This window comes from Cuculus canorus, chromosome 22 (genome assembly GCF_017976375.1).
Source record: "Cuculus canorus isolate bCucCan1 chromosome 22, bCucCan1.pri, whole genome shotgun sequence".
Classification (NCBI taxonomy): domain Eukaryota; kingdom Metazoa; phylum Chordata; class Aves; order Cuculiformes; family Cuculidae; genus Cuculus; species Cuculus canorus.
In genome coordinates this window covers 4,075,396-4,102,326 of record NC_071422.1, presented here as the reverse complement: position 1 = coordinate 4,102,326, position 26,931 = coordinate 4,075,396, and the positions used below count along the sequence as shown (strand labels likewise).

General features: G+C 48.5%; 2 protein-coding genes across 11 annotated transcripts; both read left to right on the top strand.

The window, feature by feature from the left end:
- Nucleotides 1-1,891: 1,891 nt before the first annotated feature.
- Nucleotides 1,892-17,217, top strand: DHDDS (dehydrodolichyl diphosphate synthase subunit). 10 transcript variants are annotated; one of them, XM_054086590.1, is made up of 12 exons: nt 1,892-1,996; nt 3,760-3,843; nt 5,000-5,116; nt 5,696-5,838; nt 7,181-7,297; nt 7,492-7,593; nt 8,254-8,368; nt 10,616-10,723; nt 13,910-14,129; nt 15,359-15,713; nt 15,816-15,882; nt 16,703-17,217. In XM_054086590.1, the coding sequence occupies exons 2-10, from the start codon at nt 3,781-3,783 to the stop codon at nt 15,367-15,369; spliced, it is 996 nt and encodes a 331-aa protein (XP_053942565.1). In that variant the 5' UTR covers nt 1,892-1,996; nt 3,760-3,780; the 3' UTR covers nt 15,370-15,713; nt 15,816-15,882; nt 16,703-17,217. The 10 variants fall into 10 exon arrangements, with proteins under 10 accessions (XP_053942565.1, XP_053942563.1, XP_053942557.1 ...); XM_054086588.1 differs by having other exon boundaries at nt 13,910-14,151; XM_054086582.1 differs by having other exon boundaries at nt 15,586-15,713; nt 16,703-17,212.
- A 438-nt stretch (nt 17,218-17,655) lies between these two features.
- HMGN2 (high mobility group nucleosomal binding domain 2) lies at nt 17,656-21,714 on the top strand. Its single transcript, XM_054086701.1, has 6 exons — nt 17,656-17,868; nt 19,210-19,254; nt 19,591-19,620; nt 19,935-19,985; nt 20,312-20,407; nt 20,828-21,714. Exons 1-6 carry the CDS (start codon nt 17,854-17,856, stop codon nt 20,861-20,863), a joined length of 273 nt encoding a protein of 90 aa, XP_053942676.1. The 5' UTR covers nt 17,656-17,853; the 3' UTR covers nt 20,864-21,714.
- Nucleotides 21,715-26,931: the final 5,217 nt, after the last annotated feature.

Sequence of the window (26,931 nt, the reverse complement as noted above, 5' to 3'; positions counted from 1 at the left end):
TGTTTTTTTTTTTTTTGTACCAACTATGTAAAATGTGCTTTTTTTCTTTTAATAAAGACCACGGGCAGTGGCTGCCAGTGATGTTCTGTGTGCAGTTCCTCTCCTCAGCCCATTTGAAATGGATGTTGTCCAGATGAAGAGTGGGGGGCTGAGCTGGAAACTGGGGTCCCCTATGTCTTGTCCTGCAGAGAAAGGCTTGGAAGGACTTGGGGGTGCTCGACGGAAGCCGGCAATGTGCGCTCACAGCCCAGAAACCAAACGTGTCCTGGGCTGCATCAAAAGCAGGGAGGGGATTCTGCCCCTCTGTTCCTCTCTTGTGACACCTCAGCTGGAGGATTGTCCACTTTTGGAATCCTCAACAGAAGAAGTACATGGAGCTGTTGGAACAGGTCCAGAGGAGGCTACAAAGATGATCCGAGGGCTGGAGCACCTTCCATCCAAGGACAGGCTGAGAGAGTTGGCCTTGTTCAGCCTGGAGAAGACTCAGAGATCTTATAGCGACCTTCCAGTACCTGAAGGGGCTCCAGGAAAGCTGGGGAGGGGCTGTTCATAACGGCTTGTGGGGACAGGACGAGGGGCAATGGGTATAAACCAGAGAAGGGCAGATTTAGACTGGACATTAGGAAGAATTTCTTCACCATGAGAGTGGTGAGACACTGGCCCAGGTTGCCCAGGGAAGGTGTGGCTGCCCCATCCCTGGAGGGGTTCCAGGCCAGGTTGGATGGGCCTTGGGCACCTGATCCAGTGGGAGGTGTCCCTGCCCATGGCAGAGGGGTTGGAACTGGACGATCTTTAAGGTCCCTTCCAACCCTAACTATTCTGTGATTCTCTGGCTGTCTGGACCTACAGCCAATAACCGCTCCAGCTGTGCTGTCAGCTTTCAGACCCCCAAAACTGCCCAAGGCCTGCTATCTGCTGGCAGCCCCCCAAAACCACTCCAGTTCCGCCATCGCCCTGCAGCCCCCATAACCGCCTCAGTGCTACCATTGCTCTACAGCCCCCTATAACCGCTCCAGCCCCAACATCACACTACAGCCCCCAACAACTGCCCCAGTTCCACCATTGCCCCGCAGCCTCCCCATAACCACCCCAGTTCCACCATCACCTTGGAGCCTTCCATAACCACCCTAGCTCCACTATCGCCTTGTAGCCCCCCATAAATGCGCTAGTTCCACCATCACCCCATACCCTCCCCAAACCACCCCAGCCCCACCATCATGCTGCAGCCCCCCACAACCACCCTAGTTCCACCATCACCTTGGAGCCCCCCGTAACTGCCCCAGCTCCAACATCACCCTGCAGCCCCCATAATAGCCCCAGCCCCACTACAACCCTGCAGCTCCCCCATAAATGCCTTGGTTCCACCACTACCTTTGCAGCCTCCATAACTGCCCCAGTTCTACCATTGCCCCACAGCCCTCACAACCACCCCAGTCCCACCATCACCTCGCAGCCCCCCATAACCGCCTCAGTCCCACAATCACCTTGCAGCCCCCCATAACCGCCCCAGTCCCACCATCACCTTGCAGCCCCCTATAACCACCCCAGTCCCACCATCACCTTGCAGCCCCCTATAACCGCCCCAGTCCCACCATCACCTTGCAGCCCCCCATAACCGCCCCAGTCCCACCATCACCTTGCAGCCCCCCCACAACCGCCCCAGTCCCACCATCACCTTGCAGGCCCCCATAACCGCCCCAGTCCCACCATCACCTTGCAGCCCCCCATAACCGCCCCAGCCCCTCCATCGCCCTACAGAACCCCCTAACCACCGCAGCCCCTTCATCACCTCACAGCACCCCAATACCCAGCCCAGGTCCACTACTCCCCTCCTTCCCCTCCCTCCCCCCAGCCCCGGCTCCGCGCCCCGCCCCTCTCCGCGTCGCGCACTGATGACGTAAGCGGAAGGACGCGTCAACCTCCGTGAGATTGAGGCGGCACCGCCCGGCGAGGAGAAGGGAGCGGTACCGGCAGCGTGGAGCAGCCCCGAGTGGGGGTGGGTTGGGGTTTCTCCTTCCTCGCTACCGCTGCCCCCATCCCGGAGCCGGGGGGGAACCTGAGGGGCGCTTGGCCCGCCCGGCGGGGAAGGGTGGGGGGGACTCTCGGGGCTGGTTGGGGCGGTTCGGGTGCCCTTCTCCCTTCTCCCTTCTCCCTTCTCCCTTCTCCCGAGCTGTCGGTGAGCCCTGGCTATCCTGGGAGGGGAAATACCCACCTGGAGTCCTGTGTGCCGTTCTGGAGGCCCCAACGTAAGAAGGTCAGGGATCTCTTAGAACGGGTCCAGAGGAGGCTACGGAGGTGATCCGAGGGCTGGAGCACCTCTGCTGTGAGGACAGGCTGAGAGAGTTGGGGTTGCTCAGCCTGGAGAAGAGAAGGCTCTGGAGAGACCTCAGAGCAGCTTCCAGGACTGAAAGGGGCTCCAGGATTGCTGAGGAGGAGCTCTTGATCAGGGGGTGCAGGGACAGGACGAAGGGGAATGGTTTTCAGCTGCAAGAGGGGAGATTGAGGTGAGATCTCGGGAAGCACCGTCTCCCTGTGAGGGTGGGGAGGCCCTGGCCCAGGGTGCCCAGAGCAGTGGTGGCTGCTCCATCCCTGGAGGGGTTCCAGGCCAGCTTGGATGGGGCTCAGAGCCCCTGATTGAGTGGGAGGTGTCCCTGCCCATGGCAGGGAGTGGAACTGGTTGGGCTTTGAGGTCCCTCCCAAACCAAACTGTTCCATGATCTTATGATTCTTTTCCTGGATACAGGTGAGGGGCTGCATTGTGAAAGTTGTTTTTTTAAGGGAACTGTCTAAAATCCTATGTAAAAGATCAGTTGCAGTTAGCAGCCAAAGATGGCATTGGAAGAGGGTGTGTCTTCAGCCTGAGTGATTCAAGAGGAGTGTTAGGATCTCCTAATAGAGCCTGAGGTTCAGCAGTTCCTTGTCTTGATGTTTTGTGGCTGCATCTGTGGCTTTCCTCTGCCTGAGGAAAGAGGAAAATTAATACTGTCAGCGTAATTTGAGTCTGTTTTGATTCCTGAATGGGCCCTGAGGGGGGAGAGGGTGCATCTGGACCTCAAGTTGCTCCAAGGGAGATTTAGATTGGACATTAGGGAAAATTTCTTTACCGAAAGGGTGGTGAAGCCCTGTCAGAAGCTGCCCAGGGCAGTGGTGGAGTCTCCATCCCCAGAGGAGTTCAAAAAGCATTTGGCTGTGGCATTTCAGGACATGGTTCAGCAGGCATCGTGGTGTTGTGCTGACGGATGGACTGGATGAGCTGAGAAGTCTTTTCCAACCTCAATGATCCTGTGATTCTGTTGCCCCCACAGCTCTTTCTTCATAGCTGCTGTGCCTACAGCTCTCAGGGCTCATAGCTGAGAGAGTTGAAGGTTAAGGTGGAATTTCAATAAGCTCTGGTATCTTCTTACCTCAAAGCAAATCTCAGTATTTGGATGTGTTAGAAACACTGATATTTTTACAACCCAGAGGTTAAAGTTCTCTGCTTGTGAAGGAAAAGCAGTATCAGTGGGGAGACCAGTGCTGGGTAGATAGTGATGTACGTGGCTTTTTCAGTTGAAGAGTTTCCAACAGCTCCATCACAAAAACGCTGAAGGTCAGTTTGTGCTGCTGCCACCCTTGACTTGCCTGGCAGAAGCCCAAATCATGGATCCGCAGATCGCAGACCCTCGTTTTTCCCAAGTGATCATTTGTAGTGTTGCTTTGGGCCCAAACAAAACCTTCTGTACCTCTAACCCTTTTATTTTTGTCTTCCTATTGGAAAAGAAAAGGAGCTGTCGGTAAGAGATGTCGTGGATCAGAGAAGGCGAGCTGACCATCATAGAGAGATTTTGTGCCAGCATCATTAAGGTAAGGGATGAATTTTGTTACCTGCAGTAAAGAATTGGCAGATTCATCAAGGGTTGGAGTGGAAATATCTCTTTGACTGCTTCAGAGGGATAGTGTTGCTAGCTGGGTGCATATTAATGCTGGCACTGGATGTACTTCCCTAAACGGCACCCGGGATGGAAAATTACTTAAGCTCAGTCTTGCAAATGAGCGAGGCTGGTGGCAGTGCTTGCCAATAATGAGCTTACAGTCCCAGGATTCCATGTTTTTTGCCCTTGCTGATGAAGGCAGGACATGGGAAGGAGGAAGAGAAGCAAGATGGTCAGATTATGAGTCTGAGAAATGAAACTGAGTTTCTTATGCTTAGAATAATAACTCCCCAGTTCCAGAAAAATCCTGCCCTTGCTTAGCAGAGTCCTGAGGCTGGTGATGCTGTCCTCCTCATGAGAGGGTCTGTGCAGACCTGATGTGGTCAGTGGAAAGGATACTCCTCCTTAGTGGAGGAAAGTCTCATGGCACGTTTTCTGTTGAATTAATTGTGTCTGTGATATTGCCATTGAACTCTTAACTGAAAGAGGGAGATTGAGATGAGATTTCTTCTTAGGAAGAAATGTTTTGCTGTGAGGGTGGGGAGGCCCTGGCCTGGGTTGCCCAGAGCAGTGGTGGCTGCCCCATCCCTGGAGGTCTTCAAGGCCGGATCGGATGGGGCTTGGAGCAACCGGATCCTGTGGGAGGTGTCTGTACCCATGGCAGGGGGTTGGGATTGGATGGGCTTTAAGGTCCTTTCCATTCCAAACCATTCCATGATTCTGAAAATAAAAGAACAAAATTGTAGCAGCATAAAACTGTGCATAACCTGCCCCAGGGTGGGAGAGGCAGCTGTGGCGGTGCTGTGCTTTCTCCCGAGTGGGACAGTTCTCTGTTGTGTGACAGAAACAGGGAGGGCAAAGTTGTGTTTTAGTTTAGGCAATTGTCAATACTGATCTGCTTTTTAGAGAGCCTAAACTGGGGTTGACCGAGAGGGAATTGGCGTCTTACTTGTTCCAGCTCTGGACTTGAAAGTGGGAGATGCACGCAAACAGGCGGTGCTGCCAGGAGCAGTGGAGCTAAGCCATCTACATTTCAAGATGCTGGCTTGGCTGTTTGCTTTCAGTTCTGTCATGTTCTTATTTTCTAGGCAGGTCCGATGCCCAAGCATGTTGCCTTTATCATGGATGGCAATCGTCGTTATGCCCGCAAGTGCCATGTGGAGAGACAGGAGGGGCATTCGCAAGGCTTCGATAAGCTGGCACAGGTGGGGAGGATGTTTGCTGTGCTTGAGCCATGCCCACCAGCTGACTCGTTCACTGCTTGGCTGGTGTCGTGTGTTCCTTTTCTCCACTGGAGCCAGGCCTATGCTTGGAGCTGATGTTTGACATCAGCTTCAGTTCCTCTCTCTGTCTTCTTGTTATCTTGCAGCCATTCTAATCGCCTATTCTTTTCACCTCTGTTTCACACTTGATTGAAATATCTGCTGTGCAGATCTTGAAGCTTTTATTTCTGTGAAGCAGGTTAAATTTCTTTGAAAAAGGTAGGGTGTTTTGTAATTTGTGGTATTATCTACAAGAAGTGTTTTCCCTGGCTGGATCAATCCTGTATCTGTTATGGTTTTGCATCCTTAAGTAGAGATATTTCATCCTGTTCTTTAAGATGAATCTGAAGCTCTCGTTGAGTGGGTTTCGTTGGCGGTTCTTAATGATTGGTTCTTTTGATCCTGTCTGAGCACAGTGGGAAAAGACAGGAAGGTTTTAGCAGTGGAGAAGCTGGGTCTTACTGACCCAACTGTGTCTCCTTACCCGACTTGTGATTTCCATTCTGTTTTGTCTCCTTGCAGACACTGCGGTGGTGCTTAAATCTGGGCATTCGGGAGGTCACTGTGTATGCCTTCAGTATTGAGAACTTCAAACGCTCCAAGGAGGAGGTGGATGGGCTAATGGATCTGGCAAGACAGAAATTCAGCCGCCTACTGGAAGAACAGTAAGAATCCTCTCATATCTGAATCCCAAAGGGTGGCACTAAAACAGAACATGATTAAGAGGCGTTACAGGGATGTTGGAAGTTGTGGAAATGGTTTAAATGAAGGAAGCTGTTCTCCACATCCAGCTAGAGATTAGTGTGGAGGGGCTCCGTGCACCTGGATGGAATGTGCTCTTGAGCATGCACGGTCCCCAAGCACAGCAGATTTGTGTCTTTGTCGTGGTTTACTACGCAACAGTTCCATCCAAACACGGGGGACAGTCAGTACAGCTTTCAGATGAGCCCAGCACCTTCAGAAATCCCTGCTTAGCATAAGAGTGCTGGATGCCTTGCTTTCATGAGGTGTCAAAGCCTCCTCTTAAATTCTGTCTTGGTATTCATGGCAGATCAGAGTTATGCTCTGCAGCTTGGAGCTTCTACGCGTGGTCACGTGGTGTGTTAAGTTACCTGTTGGAGTTGGAAAACTAGTTCATGTAAACTGGTGCAGTCGGAGTGAGCAGAGAGGGCCTTTACAGTGCCCTGTCACCCAGTAGCTCAGTGTTTTTGTGTGTTTCCCCATGCCTGCCTGGTGATGCACAGAGGGGGTGCTTACCCAGTTGAAGTAAATTTGAAAGCCAGTGAGAGGGATGCAGCTGGAAGAGCTGGAGGGAGAGGATGCCATGTGTGTGCCTGTAGGAGTTGGGGAGATCAGGGCTCTCTGATCTCTACAGTACACCGTGGTCCAGAGGCTGTTCCCTAGATTCATACCCAAGAATGGGGTATGGAGGGGTTTGTGCCGGCAGACAGGCAGCGCCAGGAGCCTGTAGGATCCCTTGAGGTGTTCTCTCTGCTCAGAGTAATGCTACAGCAGGCACAGATGATTTTCTGTCTCGCTCGATGCTCCCTCTACCACTCCCATCCCATCCTCATGCATTGATCTTCCCTTACAGCAGAAGCAATTGTGCTGCTGCTCTATGAGTGACCATTAGTCATCTTAAATTTTGATTGTTATAGGTGCCCAGAGGCTGCGGTTGTATTCTAAGCATTCCTTATGGAAATTCATAACCATACATAGGAATGCCTAATCTGTGATCATTTTCTAGTCCTTGGGTTATGTCTGTTCCTCAGGAACTTGTATGGGGAATGATCCATCTCCCTTTACAGAATGATTTGGGGTGATCCAATCTTTCAACACAGGGAAAAACAATTGGTCATTTTACCTTTTTCTAATTCTCAGTTTTGCTGAAGCTGTGCTGGCTCCTTGCCTGTTTTCATTTGGTTGATGTGACGTGAGGCAAACACAGCTCTTGTGCAGTAGAACAGTTCTGTTTTCTGTAGTCCTCACTCTTGTTGTTGGGTGTAGGGAGAACTTGAAGAAGCACGGCGTGTGTATCCGTGTCCTTGGGGACCTGCCGCTTCTGCCCTTGGATATTCAGGAGCTGATTGCCCAAGCTGTGCTGGCGACTAGGAGCTACAACAAGTAAGTAAGAAACAGTTTAAAGTAGATGACACTTCATGCCTTCCTCCTCTACGTGAAGGCTGAGACTTGGCAGACACAATGCACCTTTTTTTGTACTTTGTCCTACAAGCACACAACTGTTGTAGATCTTCTTCTCTCTGGCATCTGCTGGACCTTCCTTAGATGAGCCTTTCATGTATTTCTCCTCTTTTCAGATGCTTTCTAAATGTCTGCTTTGCATACACTTCGAGACATGAAATCAGCAATGCTGTCAGGGAGATGGCGTGGGGGGTGGAACAAGGACTGCTCGAACCCAGGTAACTTTTCTCTTGCTGCATGAGCCTTCAGAGGCGAAGACTGCCTGTCTTACCTCCTACACTGTACTAATAACCTCTCAGAAGCCAAGTGGCTTTTAAATAGTTCTCATTAAACCAGTATGACTGGAACAAATGACTTGAAGTTACTATGCAATGTTTGGTTTTTATTACTTCAGTTACCGTGGTGATAGATACACAACCAAGACAGAAGATCAGTTGGGTCTGTGTCTTAAGTTAGTTTAAATGTGAAGGCAGATTTTTATGCCACAACAATTGGCTGCTTGGCAGTCTTAGCTATGAGGTCAAACAACAGATGAATCACAAATACTGAACTGTTCCTCCACCCTGGAGGAGGTGGAGTAATTAGCGCTCTGCTCTCTGCTCCAGATGGAAGTCCTTGCAGTCTGGTTCTCCCACTGTATTGTATTTCAAAGAGCATTGGAGGGATGCTCTGGGGACTGAAAGAGCATTTGAAAAAGCATTGAAAAGCCCATGAAGCAGATAGGAGTGTCCACACGAAGCGAGCTGATGACTGGCTGTGGTACAGCTCCACCAGCCAGTATTAGTCTGCAGTCTTGTGTTTATTAAACTCCTCAAAAATTCTGATTGAGTAGTTGGGTCAGAAAAGTGATCTTAATGAGATGTGTCTGTTTTTCTTAGTGATATATCTGAATCGTTGCTTGATCAGTGTCTCTACACCAACAACTCCCCTGACCCAGACCTCCTGATTCGAACATCTGGAGAGGTCCGGTTGAGCGATTTCTTGCTCTGGCAGGTAAAATCATCTTCTCCTTGAAATATTCCATTTGTGCCTCAGAGTGTATTCTACTGACTGAAGGCATGAGCTGACACGAGGGCTCTTAAACTCTCTCTGACAGGGGGTGGGTAACTTCTTGGATGGGGCTGAGTGTGGGGGCACTTCTGAGGAATCCATTTCTTGCATTTCTGTGATTGCCTAAAATACCTTGCAGCACAAATCTGAGATTGTATCATCCCCAAACCACAAATTAGTCTCTCTGACAGCAGTGAAGGAAATTGTGAACTGTTCGTCCTTTTGCACCTCTTCTCACATTTAGGTAGTTCCTCATTTGATTAGCAATTTCTTGTCTTTGTTTAATTAAACCTGGCAACATGTTTCCTGGGATAAGGAAATCCCAGGAAGGATTTCTAGATTCCTGGGAGAGGCGTTTGTCCCACATCAGCTGTAGGTAGTGGAGGGGTAACCCTGCGACGTGCATGTAACGCCTGACTTGTTGCCGTTGCAGAAGTGTATTTGACTTTCATAATGAAACCAGACCCTGCAAGACAGGTTCTAAAGATGGCAAAATCACATTAGCACACCTAGATAATCATTAAGCCTGGAGAAGAGAAGGCTGCAGGGAGACCTTAGAGCAGTTTCCAGTACTGAAAGGGGCTCCAGGAAAGCTGAGGAGGGGCTCTTGATTAGAGAAGAGGATGAGGGGGAATGGTTTTCAGCTGAAAGAAGGGACATTGAGATGAGATCTTAGGAAGAAATGTTTTGTTGTGGTTGCCCAGAGCAGTGGTGGCTGCCCCATCCCTGGAGGTGTTCCAGGCCAGGTTGGATGGGGCTTGGAGCCCCTGATCCAGTGGGAGGTGTCCCTGCCCATGGCAGGGGGTGGAACTGGATGGGCTTTGAGGTCCCTTCCAACCCAAACCATTCTGTGATTCTGTGACCAGGCTGTTAAGTGAAAACATAAGTTCTTAATGCATATAAAGTTCATATATTTGCAGTTTCAGTATCCAAAGCTGCTTCCATTTCTTTTTCTCATATGCTAGGTAACATTGACTTGTTCACAAGCCAAGCTGCAGTGAACATTTGAGTTGAGCTGTTTTAATTCTGTTTTGTGTGTACAATTTGGAGCCAAAACCCACTTGCCTTTAAGGCAACCGCATCAAATGTTCCTATTCCAACTTATTTAATTGGCAAGTTCACAGAAGTTGTCTGGCCTGAGCTGCGGTTGCCTACCGAGGTTGCCTTCTCCTGCCTGTGTTTTTTGGGCACAGCCGTACCCTGGATGGGTGTCAATGCTGCAAACTAACATTGTGCTTGCTCCTTGTGGTGATAGTGCCCCAGAGGTGCCTTGGAGACCGAGTGTAACTGGTGAAGCAGTACCGAGGAAACCAGTGCTCCCTGAGTCTGGCTGGCAGGATGCCCCTCTACCATGCTGTGAATTGCAGCAGAGAACATCTGCTTGTGTCCCCGTTCTGCCAACTCACGCCAGAGCATTAGTGCAAATTTCCTTACACTACCAATCTTGTGTGTCCTGAGAGCCCCAAAGCAGGAGGATGTTGAGAATTGATACTAAGATTTTCTATATCTTTACAACTCTGAGCCATGTAGAGTCCTTTTTTTAAGAGAGTTACATTTTGTAGTAAGGGTCATAGGAACACATTCACCAGAATCTCCAAGGCACTCGATGGCAAAAATACGTTTTAATGTGAAATCTTGCATCTTCCAGCACTAGAATACTAGAATCGAATCATAGAATCATTTGGCTGGAAAAGACCTTTGAGATCGAGTTCAAATTGTCAGTGCACCACAACTCCTAGACTCCTTAAGCACTTCAAATGCCATGAGTGGGCAACAAGGAGTATCATGAGATGTCATTTGATGAATGGCTTAAATGTCATGTCCTCATCATTGGTTCATCTGTTATTCCCTTTACTCGGCTTTTGCTAGTTCAGTTTTATTATGTGTCTGTAATGCTTAAGCTATTAAAAATACCTCTGTGAAGACCAATACTGTATAAGAAAGGATTCTGCTGGTATCTTTGCAGGAATGAGCGACTAGTGTCCCAGTGTTAACAACTAATTAGGAGTCTACACTGTGCAATTTCAATTCTCATGGCTGGTATTTCATTTGAACTATAATAGAAACTGATAACGCAGCCTAGGTAAAAATCTTTGTGGGTGAACTGGCATAGTTTGAGCAACAGATCTGCATCTTGATGATTTTTCCCTTGCTAAATGATTAAATTGTTGGTGATCTCGCTCTCTGCAGACATCCCATTCATGCTTGGTGTTTCAGTCAGTCTTGTGGCCGGAATATTCCTTTTGGAACTTGTGTGAGGCTATCCTTCGATTCCAGATGAACTACAGTGCTTTACAGGTAAGGCAGCCTTAGAGAGACAAAAGCTCAGCACAGCAACGTGTTGGAGATCAGGTGAGAGCCTTCAGAGCAGGAACAGAGGAATCATTCCTTTGGTGCAGTTAGTTGAGATCTTGTTTCAGTAGCCACTAATGCTAGATGTGTTTCTTCTCCTGTACCCGTGTGGCTTGTTACAACATCTTGGCGGGTGGCCAGACTCTTCTACTTTCAGAAATATCTAAAGTATGTGAAGTCACCAGTGTCTCTACTGCTCATTGTTCATTCCACCAGCTGGAAGTGTCTGTCCCCACCCCTCAGCTGGCAGGACAGAAAAGTAAGCACTCCTGACCTGCGACAGGGCAAAATCAACCAGTTTAACTCAAACCGCTTAATCGGGGTTGAAGCAAAAACTGCAGAGTTCACTCTGGAATGAGCAGGGGGAATTTGCATGCTCTAACACTGCTGTTTGTTTTAGGGTTGTAACAGATGGGTTTAGAGTTTCCTTTCTGGGAGCTGAAGTGAGGCAGCCTGGGCTGTGAGACACTGGACGAATGTCTTCTTGTGGTGGGTTCAAATGTGCCTACTGAGGAGATTGTTCCTCTCCTCTTAGATCTGTTGTTATGAGTTCTCCCTGACCTGGATCGCATAAACCTGCCTAATTTAGCAGTGACTTAGTAATATGGCTATTTTTAAACAAAACAAGTCTGGGAGCTGGAGCTCTTGATAGGGAAAACTGGGGGGCAGCAGTAAGTGGCAGAACAAGGAACACGGTGTGCTGACTCTTACCTCCACAATATCTGATTGTTGAGAGTGTCTGTTTCTTAATTACTAGGTTCTCTTATTTTTTTTTAAAGTCGGGTGTTATACTGCCCTTTTCTACCTTAGGGACCTTGTTCACCCAAGAGTTATCAAAGAGATCATAGATGGTCGTGGTTATAGGTGAATTTAATTGGGTCCAGTCAACCTGCAAGCATACAGGTTCTCCATGTCCTTAACCTCTTCTATTCCTGTATCTGCCCCAAGTCTGCCCCAAGTCTTTCAATTCATTGTATTAATACCACTAATGGCAGTTCACCTTCTGCGCGATGGGGAAAGCAAAAAAGGCAGTAGTGTTTGTCATTGCCATTAGCTTTGCCTCTGCCTTGAACAGCATTGAACAGTAAGGTCACTGTTCTGACTTTGTGCTGCTTTCTGATGGGTAACAAATGCTGCTACTGTTCCTAGCGAGCCTCAGCTTTTCTTAGTTTGTGTTTGTGGCTCTATGTGTTCCTGCTGTGCCATTACCAAGGGTTTTTGTCATCCAGACTTGTTCTTTGACCAGTTTTCTTGCTGGAAGACCCACTTTGCAGCACATAAGGCTACTCTTTTTTTTTTTTTCAAGGGATGCAGTCCAATTGTGCAAAAGGGAGGACTTCTTACTCAAAGGAACTGCCAAGGTTTAGGAGCTGATTGTTTGCATTTGAAATACCTGACCTTGAAAGCTAAAACTATCTGGAGCTCTTGAAACAAATTACCTTGGTGGAAGGGATGCTTGTCAGTGAGAATGGTCAGAATATATAACAGCGGCTGTGTCCAGGATGCTGGTGGTGGGTATGGTGTGGGATAGGCAGAAGGTTTGACAAGAATAAGCTTGATTTGGAGGCATTTGACAAAAAAGATATCCTCCTTCCATCAACTCAAACAGCATCACATCTAATGGCCATCTTCATATCCAGTTAGCCACTGCGCAAAGGAGCCTGCTAGCTGGTTGTTGTTCACCATTTAGTCCCAGGATCAGCCTCAACCTGGTCAGGGAGAGAATGCAGGTGTTGGTTGGCAAGCCTGTCCCATGGAAGGGGTCCCACGGAGTCTGTTGATGAATGGTTAGAATTCTAAAGAGGACCTACAGGAAAGCTGGGGAGGGCTCTTTATCAGGAATAGGACGAGGGGGAAGGGGTTTCAGCTGAAAGAGGGGAGATTGAGATGAGATTTTAGGAAGAAATGTTTTTCTGTGAGGGTGGGGAGGCCCTGGCCCAGGTTGCCCAGAGCAGTGGTGGCTGCCCCATCCCTGGAGGGGTTCAAGGCCAGGTTGGATGGGGCTTGGAGCCCCTGATCCAGTGGGAGGTGTCCCTGCCCATGGCATGGGGTGGGACTGGATGGGCTTAGAGGTCCCTTCCAACCCAGACCATTCTATGATTCTAATTTTCCTTTGTCCGAGAGTGGAAGTCTTAAGCTGAGCAGGCTGATGATCTTTCCATTTCACATAATCAGAGCTACAGCAGTGGAGTGCTATCGATTCAGTGGGCTTTCTGTGGCTAGGAATATTTCTGCTGTCATTCCCAGCACAACAAAAACTAATTTATGGTGCCAGAGCAAAGGCTACTGAATTGGGCACACGGAAAGTGTGGCGAAGAGTGAGTCAGGCTCTCATTAGAACAATTATTTCTCCTTGCTTGTTTGAAAGGCCAGCACTTTGCAAGTGTGTATGTCAGGTTATGTTGCGCTGACCAGTTTTACTCCCTTTAAAAATGAAAGCTTGATATTGCTGCATGTAGATGTGGTTTTACTGCTGGAGACTGCAGGCTATGATATGTGCAGTAAGACAAAATCCAAAAGGATGTTCTGCAAAAGTATTTTGGGTAACTGGAAGGGTAGGCAAGGATAGCTACTGCCTTTACCTTTCTCCTGCCCGTCTTGCTGTGTCTTGAGCATTAGATCACAGGCATTTGGGAATGCTGAGCCCACTCTTGCTTTTTCCTGAAGCCAATTATTAGCTCAATACCTGACTATCAGCTCAAAGAATTGCCCCATAAATCACTTTTCCGAATGCCCTAAAACCTTTCAGGTGCCGTGAGAATAGAATCGAAGTTTGTGTGATAACACTGGTGAGGACAGCTTGTGTGCATGTCTGTGGTTTGAAAGGCCTCTTGTCTGCAGTTCCTCTCCAATTCTGATATCTGAGGGATTTCCCACAATCTGTCATGACCTATTTTAACTAGAAGTTAACGCTGTGAGCAGTCTTGTTTCTTGGGGAGAAGGTCCAGAAGGATATCTCTATATTTTTTTAACCAATCAAACAGGCTGCCTCAAAGTGGAGGAGGTGCCCAAAGAGCCACCCTTCGTTTAACCTGCAGATTAATGGCCAAGCAGAGGCTTTTTCTTCCATAACCTGTGCTGCCTTGCATCTGGCTTGGTAAAGTGCTAATGCTCTGCTGCTTTTCACTCTAGAAGGCCAGAGACTCCTACATGGAGGAAAGGAGGCGACAGCAGATGGAAAGGGATCAGGCTTATGTGACAAAGAAGCTGCAGCAGGAGGGGTTTGCGTCCCACGGAGACTCTCGGCGCCAACGGACACTACTGCAGAAATGCACTGCCATGCGGGAAGAGAGAATCCAGGGCTTTCTACAAGCACTAGAGCACAAGAGAGCGGACTTCTTTGAAAGACTGTGTACGGTGCCTGCATGACAGAGGTGCTGGGTTGCTCTTGGGAAGACAATTTTTAACCGTGTTGGTGGGAACAGCAGCTGCCCGGCGGAGTTCACTCACTGTGGCTCTGCAGTGGGGTTACAGGGCTGCTCTAGGACTTTACGTCCCCGCTGGCCCTGGTCTGAGGGCAGGGACAGAGTACAGTGAACCTTTCTAGTTCTGTGAATGCTGCTGAGGAAGGTAATGCCGTCCTTCTGTCCCACCTCCCTGCCCCTGAGGATTGAGAATACACGCATCCTGCCATCTCTGCTGCTCGGGACTTCACAGGCTTGGCTGTTTCAGCAACAAGAAGTTAATTAGAATGAAATCTCTGGTTCTGTTTAGCTCCTCATGAATCGGTCCAGGCAAACCAAGTCAGTCCTGTTTAATCACTCTGGACTGGAATTCTTTCCAGGGCTTTGCAGTAGTGAATTTTCTGTTGAGATTTCCTCTGCTGTCCCATAAAGGGAGCGTTGCTTTTTGTGTGGAGAGGATTAGTTCTGGTATAGAAGGGAGCCCTGTGCCAAGCGATGGCAGAGATATGTCGCACTGCCTACTTCACAGTGGCATCTTATCTTTTCCCCACCTTACTCTGCTAGTTTTGGTGTATCTGGATTTGGGTTCTGAAGAGCTAAAGTGAGGTGTTGTCAGCCTCACCATAAAGAAAACAGATAATCCAGAGCTCCATCAGGTCCTGTGAATCCCTTATGTGGGGAAAACCCAGAAGCCTAAGATGCTGATGTCGGAACAGCCCGACTGTGGTTAGGAAAGAGGCTCCGAGCAGGCAAGGGAAAAGGATTGGTTGGGAATTAACTTAATAGCTTAAAAAGGAAAAAAAGTTAGCTAAACCCAGGTGATGGATACAGTATGCCAAATTCCTCTGAGACCTCTCCAGAGCTATGACTTCACTTCCCGTTTCCAGGGAATGAGGATGGGCTTAGATGAGGAATACAGTAGCTAAAACCAGGCCCTGACCCCAGCTCTTTAGCTGATTTTAATGGGAGTGGCTGGAGCAGCTGTGGAGTGTTTGTTCTCTGTTCTCCATTTTCCATCAGCAGGGAGATGACTAGCTAATTTCCAAGATTGTTTCCGTCTCTGATTTCTCCTGATTTCCGTCCCCATGGTCAAAATAACAGCAAATATCTTGATTTTTGTTTCTGGTGCAGCCGTACCAGCTGTTGCTGTTTTTACAGTGTTCCTTTTTACCTCCAGGTGAAAACTAGAAAATGCAGATTTAAAAGACTTGTGAGTGCTGCCAACTCAGCCCTTTGAATGTGATTGTGAAGAGGATAAACTACACTGTTGAATTATGAATAAAGTATATTCATACCAAGCTGATTTAAATAATAAGCTGAACATTTAAAAGTATGTAGAGCTTGTTCTGGGATGTGATGAAGTTGGCATCCAGCTCTAATATAATGTTGTTTACTCTGTGACAGACTCCTCCTCTGACTCCTGTTAGGTTGGAAATGATTAGAAGCTGTGCTCTTTTTACAGTCTAGTGTGAGCAATTTGCTGATAGTCCAAGGCTTGGCTGAACGAAGCTCTGTGCGTGAACCTTCTTTCTGTAAGTAGCAAACAGTTGCTTGGATAACAGTCACTGAGATGATGGGAGCTGTCGGTTTTAAACTTGTTGCTGTATTTTATGTTGTCTGTCTTCACATTCCAGGAAGCTGTGGGCATCGTTTACTCTCTGTGAACTGGAGCACTCTGCAGTCTGCTTTGACAGGCTGATGGTGAGACTGTCTTCTACCCCAGGGTGCATTTTTGCCTGAAAAAAAGTGGGTTTCAGTTGTGTTCTGATGCGATGGGTGATGAAAGCTGCAGTGCTGGTGTTCCAGAGTGGCAACTGATGGATCTGGTTTGCAAAAGGCTTGGAGGGAAAGAGTTCATCCCTTTTTCTGAAAGCCGCTGCTGTGGCAGGGGAGGAGAAAAAGGCTCTGAGCAGTGGAAAAAGGCTTGCATTGCCTGTTTGTTTCTTCCACCTGCATCAGTTATTCGAGTAAAAAACAGCAACTTTCCTTCAAGCCTTGCTTCGTTAGAGGGTGGGCATGAGTTACACAGGCAAATTCCAACTTTAAGGAGTGCATCTTTCCAGTGAATCTGGAACGATGGTTTTGGAAATGAAGCCACGGGCTTCTTTCAGGGAGAATTCCACTTACATGATTTATATTTGGTGAGGATATGAAAAATCAGCACAACTGGAAAAATGCTTTTTTCCAGCATTTGAGGTCTGAAAGAGCCCGAGGAGGGAAGGGGTGAAGCAAGCTCCTTGGGGCTCTTCTGGCTGAGGTTCAATTGGAAGGTTAAAAGTTTGAGGTACAGTGAATTGTGTACAGAATAGTTGGACGTGGGGCAAATGGCTGTGTGTGCATCCGGGTGTGAGAAGGAGCGCAGCCTCACAAGTCACTTATTGCAAGCCGAAGGCACCTGTGGCAATTGTTTTAGTGTACATTTTCATACATTTTAATATTTTTCTCTTTTATTTTAGCACTGCCTCACCCTCTTCACCATTCTGTGTGGATATAACTTTCCCCATCCTCTTTTTTTTAACAGGAAAAAGTGCTAATGGCGATTTCCCAGACTGGTGCTGCCTCTTGGGGATCCTGCGGAGCGCTCCTGGGGAGCTGTGCTGGCTGTCCCTCGCCCCCCCGGTGCCTGGGGTGCTGTGCCAGCTGCCCCCCACCCCCCTCAGCCTGGCAGGGGGTGGCTGCCCCCAGCCCCAGAGGAGCTGTGCAGGCTGCCCACCCTTGCTTGGCCCCGGAGGGGAGGGGGGCGATGCTGTGTCCCCCCTCTCAGCCTCGGGGGGTGCCACTGCCTTGCCATTGGGGTGGGGGGATAGGGGTGGTGATGCTGTGCCCCCATCCTGGTCTGGGGTGGTGGTGAGGCCGTGCCCAGCGACAGGTAGGGGGTGATGCCGTGTCCCCCATCCAGGTCCTGGGGTGCCCATGTGTACTGGGGGGAGGTGATGCTGTGCACTGGGGGGGCTGCGCCCCACTGGGGAAGAGGGGATGCGCTGATGCTCAGGGAGGGTGATACTGTGCCACAAGGGGGAGGTTGATGCCCCTCCTTCCCTTCCTCCTTGCCTCTCCTTCCCCTCCCTCCCTTCCCCTTCCTCCCTCCCTTCCCCTTCCCCTTCCTCCCTTCCCCTTCCCCTTCCTCCCTTCCCCTTCCCCTTCCCCCCTTCCCCTTCCCCCCTTCCCCTTCCCCCCTTCCCCTTCCCCCCTTCCCCTTCCCCCCTTCCCCTTCCTCCCTCCCTTCCCCTTCCTCCCTCCCTTCCCCTTCCTCCCTCCCTTCCCCTTCCTCCCTCCCTTCCCCTTCCTCCCTCCCTTCCTCCCCTCTCCCCTGTCCTTCCCCCTCCCTTCCTCTCTCCTCCTCCTCCTTCCATCCTTCCCTCTCCCTCCTCCTCCTCCTTTCCCGCCCCGTTCTTCCCTCCACCCTTTCCCTCCTCCCCCCCGTTCCCCCTCCCCTCCCCCGCCCCACGTGACCCGCGGTGCCCAATGGCCGCGCGGGGCGGGGCGGATCCGGCTGGAACCGGTTGTGCCGCGTCCTGCTCGCCCGTATAAAACTTTACAAACAGCCGCTGGCGGCCGCGCGGGCCCCGCCGCCCTCTCCTCCTCCTCCGCCGCCCGCCGCCGACAGCAGCCCCTTCCTTCCCTCTCCCCGCCCCTTCCCCCGCGCTCGCCGCCCTCCGCCCCCGCGCAGCCATGCCGAAGAGAAAGGTAACGTGGCGACGCGAAACCCCCTTCCCTTCCTTTATTTCCCCCGCCGGGCCCGTCTCGGTGAATGGGCCGGGGGGGGGCGGCGCGATCGCTACCGGAGCGGGGAGGAGGGGGCGCCCCTCCCTCCCTTCCTTCCTTTCCCCGCCTCCCCCCTCAGACCGGTTCGATCCGGTTGGTTTTGGCGGGAGATTGGAGAGGGAGGAGGAGGGGGAGGGAAAAGGGCGGGAAGCGGCGCTGTTGCTTTGGCGCCAAAACCGCCCCCCACCCCCGGCGTGGGCGGGAGAGGAGACTCCTGCCAGGCCCCCCCCCTCCGTGGGGGGGGGGGGATGGGGAGGGGGGAGGAGCCTCCCCAGATCCTCTTTGGGGATGGGGGGCTGAGTTTCCCCCTAGATCCTGTTTGGGGACAGAGCGAGGGTTGTATTCCTCCCCGGCTCCTCTTTGGGGGTGGGGGGCTGAGTTCCCCACTAGATCCCGTTTGGGGATGGACAGTGAGGGTTGTGTTCCCCCTCCAGCTCCTCTTTTGGGGGTGTGGATGGGGGGATTAGTTCCTCCTAACTCCCCTTTAGGGGTGGAGATGGATGGCTGAGTTTTCCCCCCTAACTCCCCTTTGGGGTGGGAATATGGGGCTGAATTCCCCTCTTAACTTCCCTGTGGGAATAGGGGGGCTGAGTTCTCCCTCAACTCCCCTTTGAGGATGGGGAATTGGGGCTGAGGTCCCGCTTAACTCCTGTTTGGGGATGGAGGACCAGGTTCCCCCCTGACTCCCCTTTGGGGATGTGGGGAATATAAAACTAAGGGGAGGGGAGGGCTGAGCCCCCCCCCCCAATTCCCAATTGGAATAGAGGGATGTAAATCTAACAGGAGATGGAGGCTGAGAACCCTTTTGGGCATGAGGGGTGTTAAAACTAATGGGAGGTGAAGGCTGAGTGTACCCCAACTCTATTTTGGGAGTGGAGGGTTAGGGATAACAGGGAGTGAGGGATGCGTTCCCCCTTTGGGAATGGAGGGTATAAAACTTAACACCCGTTAACTCCTATTTGGGAATGACTGACTTTAAACTAATGGGGAATGGGGCTAAAGTTCTTCACTTTAAACTCCTCTTTAGGAAAAGGAGGTGTAAAACTAATGGGAGATGGGGTCTGAGCCCCTCCTAACTCCTGTTGGATAACAGGGAATGAGGGCTGAGTGTACCCTTTGGGGATGGGGGTTGTAAAATTAACAAGGAGTGGCAGCTGAGTTCCCTCTTTACTCCCCTTTGGGAGTGGAGAGTGTAAAGCTAACGGGGGGTGAGGGCTGAACCTCCTTGTAACTCCTCCGTCCCACTTGTGCTTCCCCTCCCAGGCTGAAGGAGATACCAAGGGCGATAAGGCCAAAGTTAAGGATGAGGTAAGAACTATAACATTTGGAGAAAGTTGGATCGGGAAGTGTTTGCGTTGGAATATGAAGTTTGATTCCATCAGAATCAAGAGCAGGGGGAGGTTCAGTCTGAATTGATTCTGGCTTCTCAATGTATTTCCTGTCTTATAACCTTAACCATGAAAAGTCTACTTAACTATTGCTTGCAATTAGCAGTTTAAACGGGACAGCCTCATGTTTCTTGAGATTGGGGGAAAAGGGAAATAAAAACTTAGTTCTGGGGTTTTACGACTTTGAAATGAGAGTTACTCAGTGTGTTTTTGAGAGTTCAGCACATTAAATCCAGTCGTTTTTCTTTTTAAACAGCCACAACGGAGATCGGCGAGGTTATCCGCTGTGAGTATTCCCTCACTGAGCAGAGGTGTGACAACACTTCATGGTTTTAAGCTTGAGTATCGGGTGCTGCGTCTGTGTGAGAGCTGTAGGTATTCTGGCGAGATGCATTGTTCAGTTAAAAGTTTCTGGCTTAACAAACCGCCCCATTGTGTGTTGTTATGGGAGCGGTAAAATAATGAACAAATCAAGTAAGTGCCTCAATTTCAAACGTTTTTACTTGCTTTCCTAAAACTTAACTATTTGGGTTGAGCTTTTTAAAAAAGTATGTTGCTCCTCAAGTAACTTGAGTAACAAAGGTTTTTTCTCGCCTGCAGAAACCTGCTCCTCCGAAGCCAGAACCTAAACCTAAAAAGGCAGCTCCAAAGGTAAGCCATCGTGTCAGTGCTATCACCGAGATGTAAATGGCTTATAAGGTTTGGATTTGTCCAAATTTATGACTAATAAAACTGCAAATAAACTTTTATAAAGTTACACTGGAAACTTTTGAATTTTACAAAACTTGGGTAAAAAATACCGAAGTGAAGGCTCTTCATGGTTGCGGTCAATCTCTTCAGGATGCACACATCTGTGTGTTGCGTTCTTCTCTGGCCGATATGCAACGTTGGGATTTGCCACTCATGTTTTTGAGTTTTTGGGGCTTAATGTTTGGCTGTTGGTGATGGTAATGGTGTGTGTCCTCTTGCATTTACAGAAGAGCGAGAAGGTGCCCAAGGGAAAGAAGGGTAAAGCTGATGCTGGCAAGGAGGGAAACAACCCTGCAGAAAACGGAGATGCCAAAACAGACCAGGTATAACAGTGGCTCTGGCGTTGTGTCAGCCAGTTATTTTTTTCCATATTGAACATAGACAGGTCTAGGCTTGCACTAACAAAGAGGAATCATTGCCTGATTACTTAGACCCATTGCTGATGACGCTGACAACGCATCAACAGAAGGGGGTGGTGGTTATAGGCTGAAGTTGTCTTTTTGCTGGTTGAAGTTGCCACGTGAAGGTCAGTGCTCTGCCTTGCTCTGAAAACGTGTAAAGTTTGCACATAATTAAGCAGCCTCGGGTGCTTTAAACGTTAGATTTCGTTTTGTTAAAAAACATGGCAGTGTAGCCTGGATAGGAGTTCTTCTGCTCAGAGAACTGCTAATTAGAAAAATGAGTTATCAGTCATTTGGTGCAAGCGTGTGGTGTGTATTGACTGGTTCCCCTTTTTCTTCCAGGCACAGAAAGCCGAAGGTGCTGGTGAAGCCAAGTAAAATGTGTGAATTTTTGATAACTGTGTACTTCTGGTGACTGTACAGTTTGAAATACTATTTTTTATCAAGTTTTATAACAATGCAGAATTTTGGTTTACTTTTTTTTAAGCTATGTTGTTAGCACACAGACCGCTTCGTTGTTGTGTTTTGAGGGGGGGGCAGTGGGGACAAAGGTCACTTAGTCTATTTCTTGGAATCTAAATTTTAATAAGAAAAGTTTTCCCAGTCCCCAGTTTTTGGAAGAAAGGCCCTTCCTGGAGAAGAGGAGGAAGGGATTCCTTCATGCTGCACATCTGTAAAGTGTGTCCAAGTGAGCATCGAAGCTCCCAAAATGCCTGTTGCCAACATCAAAACCACCGTTTGTAACGCCCTCTGTATTTCCTTCCATGTCCTTGTTTACCTAAAGCCTGTCACTCCGAAATGCGGCAAAAATGGCATTTTGGGACTTACTTCGGATGCATTATCAGGTGATCTGGACTCTAGTGTCTAATTTGGAATATAATGGCTCCAAAAGGAGCTGTACTTACCCGTTGTTTTGAATCTTCAGATTAGGAAACCCCCATTCTAATTTTTTTTTCCTTTAAAAGTCAGGGTAGGTTTGTGAAGAGTTGTTAAACAACACACAAAATGTGAACGTGTCTGCCCTCACTCTAAACTTTCCCCTCTACAACTATGAAATGAAGATTCTTCGGTTTTATAGCAACTTGTACGTTTTGGTAGTCCATGAAGGGAGGGAGTTGAACAGTTGTTGTAAAATGTTGCCGATTGTAGCCCATGTCCTGCCTAAATTACCATGATTGTTTATGAAAAGTACCTTTAATAAAGCTGGATACGGTTTGGCTTTGACTGTTCTTAACGCCCTCCTCATTTTTCTTGCTTTTATTTCATCTCTTAACATGGTTGGTGTTGGAAGAATGCTCGCTGCGCACATGGATGAGTTTGCGTCCAGGCAGTGTTTTGCTAATGTCTGTACGAATTTCTTGTAAGCATCTTAATTCAGGTGATTAATTTAGCCTTAATTCGCAAGGAAAAAGCAAGATTTTGTTACCTAAAAGCTAGGCCACTGCAGGGTGTGTGGAAACTCTTGGCTTGCTAGGAGGCCCAGCATGGAGCGTGTAAGTGAACGAGGTAAATCATTGTCATTACTGCCTGAAAAGTTGTACAAAAGGGGGAAGAATGCAGCTCTTGCTGCAGGGACAAATAAACATTGGTGAGCTTTTCTTGGTAGTGAAACCAGAACTAGCTCTATACAATGAATTGTGTGTTAGGTTTCTGCGCTTCAGCTCAAATACTGTTGCTTCTGCTAATCAAGTGCAGGCTTTCCTGTGGCAGAGAGGAAACACGATTTGTTGAGTAAAAATGCACCATCTTTATAGGATCTCCTTACTCCGTAGAGGAGAGCCAAACCAAAAACCCTCATGTGTGAATGTCTCCTTCAGTAACTCTCAGATGGAATATTTTTTCCATCTCTGCCTGGCCTTTCCTGGGACCTGAGTGTCTGCTCCCAATTAAGTTCTGTGACCTGTTGCAACTTGTGCAGTTTTCTGAGGGAGTTCAAATGCAGACGAACAGGGCTGAGTTCCACATCAGGACATTTTTTAGTGTCAAGAGTATTGTGGAATGGCTGTATGTCCAGAAAGCAGACAGTTAGAAATGTACCAGTTTGAACTACTGTTTATCTTGCACCATAGCTGGTATATCTATGTTGGCCCTAGCAAATTTAAGAATGATGGAATTTAATAATCTTGCAAATTTCCTACCCAGAAGCAGCTTAAAAAGGGCCAACCTACCAATGCCTTATTTGAGTGACCAAGCAGTGGCTGTAGCTGCTGAAAGGGAATAGGGCAAAGGTGTTGGCCTCCTCCAGGGCGTTCTCCCAAGGGTTATGGCTTGTGAGAAGCCCTGGACCATCTCTGCATGGGGTTGGGATGCTGAGGCAAAGCAGAGTTAGGGATTTGCCATAAAGGTTGTTGCAGTGTGGTGACACTACTCTGCCCTCTTGCTGTGCCGTGTGGAGGGGACTATCCTCATAGCTAGCAAGAGCAGCCCAAACACCTGAGCAGAGGGATGATTGCCAGTCTCAATTTGGGATTTCTTCAGGAGTCTGAACTTTTCAGATACCAGAAGGGGGGTGAGCACGGAGGCTGTGGAACAGTCTGAGACTTGGTTACAGCCTCAGTGATGCTCTAAGTGCTCTCCAGATGGTGAAATTGAGATTTAGTCTAGCAATGTAGTTATTACGTTAAAATAATGCTTTGATTCGATGTTTTGAGTAATGTAAGAAGAAATCCTGAGTAGCTTCCATTGCCTTCACTGAGTCTTATGTTCTTGGGCTTCCACAAAGAGGAGGAGTGGTTCCAAATGCACCAAGGTTTGAATGGGTTGCCAGCTGAAGCACTCTTGGTGTTCTCTACAAACACTTTTATGCCTGGTAGATCTCCTTACCCCTTGTTATAAAATGACGTAGTACTAATAGAATGTGATTGCAGGATTTCTTTTTGTTGAAGAACTTCACTGCTTAACTGTTCCTTAATCTTTGCAATACCCAGAAGCCTGAACTGAATGTTGCCGTGCTGTGTGTTGCTGCACAGGGCATTTTCTCCAGCCAAGCAGGAAAATTATTATTTTATATGTAACTGCCACCTAAGTTTCTCAGTAGTTACTCAGCCATGTGATCTTACTGCTAACCAGTGAACTTCCAGACCTCATTCCATCGTGGAGGCACTGAATCGACTGCCTTAATGTCTTTGCCACATGTGTTATTTCACACTAATACCATAATGCGCTTTGGCGAGTAGCAACACTTTCATTTTCACTATAAAACTATTTTCCTGGATCCTGGTCTGAAATCTACTTGCTGATTGGGAAGTCCTCTCTCCTCTGTACGTTTATAAACTGCTAAAGAAGTTTTACATCCCTAGATCTGCGTCTTGGCTATATGAGAGTTTCCAGAGAGACCTTAGAGCAGCTTCCAGTACAGTACTGAAAGAGGGCCTACAGAAGAGCTGGGGAGGAGCTCTTTATCAGGGAGTGCAGGATCAGGACAAGGAAGAACAGTTCTCAGCTGAAAGAGAATGAGATCTTGGGAACAAATGTTTCCCTCTGAGGGTGGGAACACCCTGGCCCAGTTTGTCCAGAGAAGCTACGGATACCCCATCCCTGGAGGTGTTTGAGGCCAGGTTGGATGGGGCTTGGAGCAACCTGATCCAGTGGGAGGTGTCCCTCCCCGTGGCAGGGGAGTGGAGCTGGATGAGCTTTGAGGTCCTTTTTAAGCTAAACTGTTCTAAGATGTGCTTGTCTATTCTCTACACAGTGACGGGTATATTTGCTGCTTCAGGATTTGAAGCTCTTGCTACATCCAAGGTGTTTCCCACTGGACATGCCCTTGTGCTGGAGTTATTGGCCTATTGGGCTTGGCTTGACATGCAGGGCTCATCTATTTCTCCTTAAGCAAATAGAGGAGAAGGGATGCTAAAGATCGTAAATCCAACTAATTAGTTCTGTAAATTAAAAGCTAAAGAGCAGGCAACGCTGTGCTGCAGTCCGTGCATGTTTAGTGGTTAGAACAGCCGCAAATCTGCATCACCAGCTGCCAGAACGCCTTAAGCTAAAAATAAGTTTTTCTGTTAAATCATAATCATTTTACATGGAAAATTGTCTCTGTGTATCGTCTGGGAATGTGATTTATGCTGCTGGGTGCATTTAAAAAGCTGGCCTGTCAGGTGCTCTTGGCGTAACCGTGTGTTTTGTCCTGTTTATTTGAGTTTACAAAAACCATAGACCACCGGTGTTTGGTGGAAACAAAGCCAACACACAAACCTGCCCGGTGATCTCCTGGTGAAGGGTACCAGTGCTTTGTGGTGATGTGCAATTATTTTCCAATTCAAAGACTGAGAGTATCCTAATTTAAATCAAACTGAGGATTTGAGTGTTAGAAAAAAGAAACCCAAACCCAGAGAACACACAACGGTTCCTGCTTGCAGCTGGGTATTAGGAGGGGCCATTGATTGCACTAACTTAGGTAAAAATACAAGTATTGGGTATGGAGACAAACGGTGCTGTCAGAGCTCGGCTGCACAAATGGGCTTTGCTGGAGTATCTTGTCTAGAAGTTTGTCTCTGTTGTGGAAGACATCATCCTCCATTTTTTTGCCTGCTGTTCTTCAATATTCTTCAAAGCTGGGGAGGGGCTCTTGACCAAGGAGTGCAGAGACAGCATGAGGGGGAGATTGAGATGAGATCTTAGAGAGAAATGTTTTGCTGTGAGGGTGGGGAAGCCCTGGCCCAGGTTGCCCCGAGCAGTGGTGGTTGCCCCATCCCTAGAGGTGTTCAAGGCCACGTTGGATGGGGCTTGGAGCAACCTCATCCAGTGGGAGGTGTCCCTGCGCAGGGCAGGGGGTGGAACCGGTTTTGAGGTCCCTTCCAGCCCAAACCATTCCATGATTCTATGATAATGCTTCTCCAATGTTGATATCTTGAGGACCAGAAATGGTGTTTCAGAAAAGCAAGCAGGCTGGGGTCCTGGTCATGTTCAAACAGTGGCATCACCTTACTGTAGGTGGTTACTGTTAGGCAGTGTGGGGCACACTGGATGTGTCCTGCCCTTAGAATAAGACAACAAAGGTTTTGTCTTCCTAATTACCCCAGTTCTAAGCCATGGCTGTCAAGTTACACGATAATTCTTCTTGTTCTGCTGTCTGACACTGTTCCCACTTTCATTTTATCACTTTTCTTACAGGAAAATGAGGTGTGTGCAAGAGATGCACAGTGAACCAGAAGTCTCACGCAGAACACTGGGGGAATCTGTTGCCCGGAGTCGCAGCTGCTTGTATGCAAAGGGGAACAGCCACATCCAGGATCCAGAAAGTCACCTCTGACAACAGAAAGGCAAATAAGTAGGTTCAGTGTTCCTTATCAGGCCTTAAAAGAGTAGTTGTGTACCAGTATGCTTGAAATCCATGTAAAATTAGTGGCAATACCATTAAATTGTTTCTCAGTTTATTAATTTCAGCACAAATTGTCTGTGAAATAGAGCCAAAATGCTGTTTTCATTTATTTGCCTCTTAATAGGTAAGATTGCAAAGAATGGCCAAGTTCTTAACAGCGCTAAAATCTTTGGCAGGCTTCCAGTGGCCCTGCAGATGAGTCTTGTTGTCCTAATATTTCAGACTTTTGCTGGGGTCCTAAGAACATTTTGATCATGGAGAAACGATAGAGCGAAGTCTCTGGACTCCCCAAAGCAGCATACAAACTGACAATTAAGACTGAGTAGGAGGGAATATGAGCAGTAGTAGTGGGTCACTTACTGTCATTCTACAGAACCAGCTGTACCCCAGCTGGGGGTTTATTTTCACTTAAAAGTGAATTGTTTGGCTAAAAAAAAAAGCAGGAAAAGAACTGGACTAAATTGTGTTGGGATGTCTTAAAGGGGGCCTACAAGAAAGCTGGGGAGGGGGTCTAGATCAAGAAGCATTAGAGGTAGGATGAGGGGGAATGATTTTCAGCTGGAAGAGAAGAGATTGAGGTGAGACCTTAGGAAGAAATGTTTTGCTGTGAGGGTGGGGAGGCCCTGGCCCAGGCCGCCCAGAGCAGTGGTGGCTGCCCCATCCCTGGAGGGGTTCCAGGCCAGGTTGGATGGGGCTTGGAGCAGCCTGATCCAGTGGGAGGTGCCCCTGCCCATGGCAGGGGGTTGGAAGTGGGTGGGCTTTAAGGCCCTTTCCAGCTCAAACCATGATTCTGTGACTCCCCAGGAATGACAAACTCCTGTTCCTGCTTCTCCTAACGCAGCATTAACAGTTCTGCGTATGGGGATCATTGACTCCTGCAACAGTTTTCATCTTGGTTTCACAGCACTCCATTATATTTGGAAAAAACGATGGTGTACCCCTCCCACCCACCAAGCCTGCCATGGGTGGGTTTGAAAGGGAACAAGGAAGGGAAACAGGCTAAATTACAGTGAGTGCACACCGCAAATATTGAGTTGTAGGATTATTTGTGTCAGAAGAATCGGCTAGCTTGATGGCACAGGGATTTCATTGTCCCTAAATCATCCTGGATATGGTAATACCC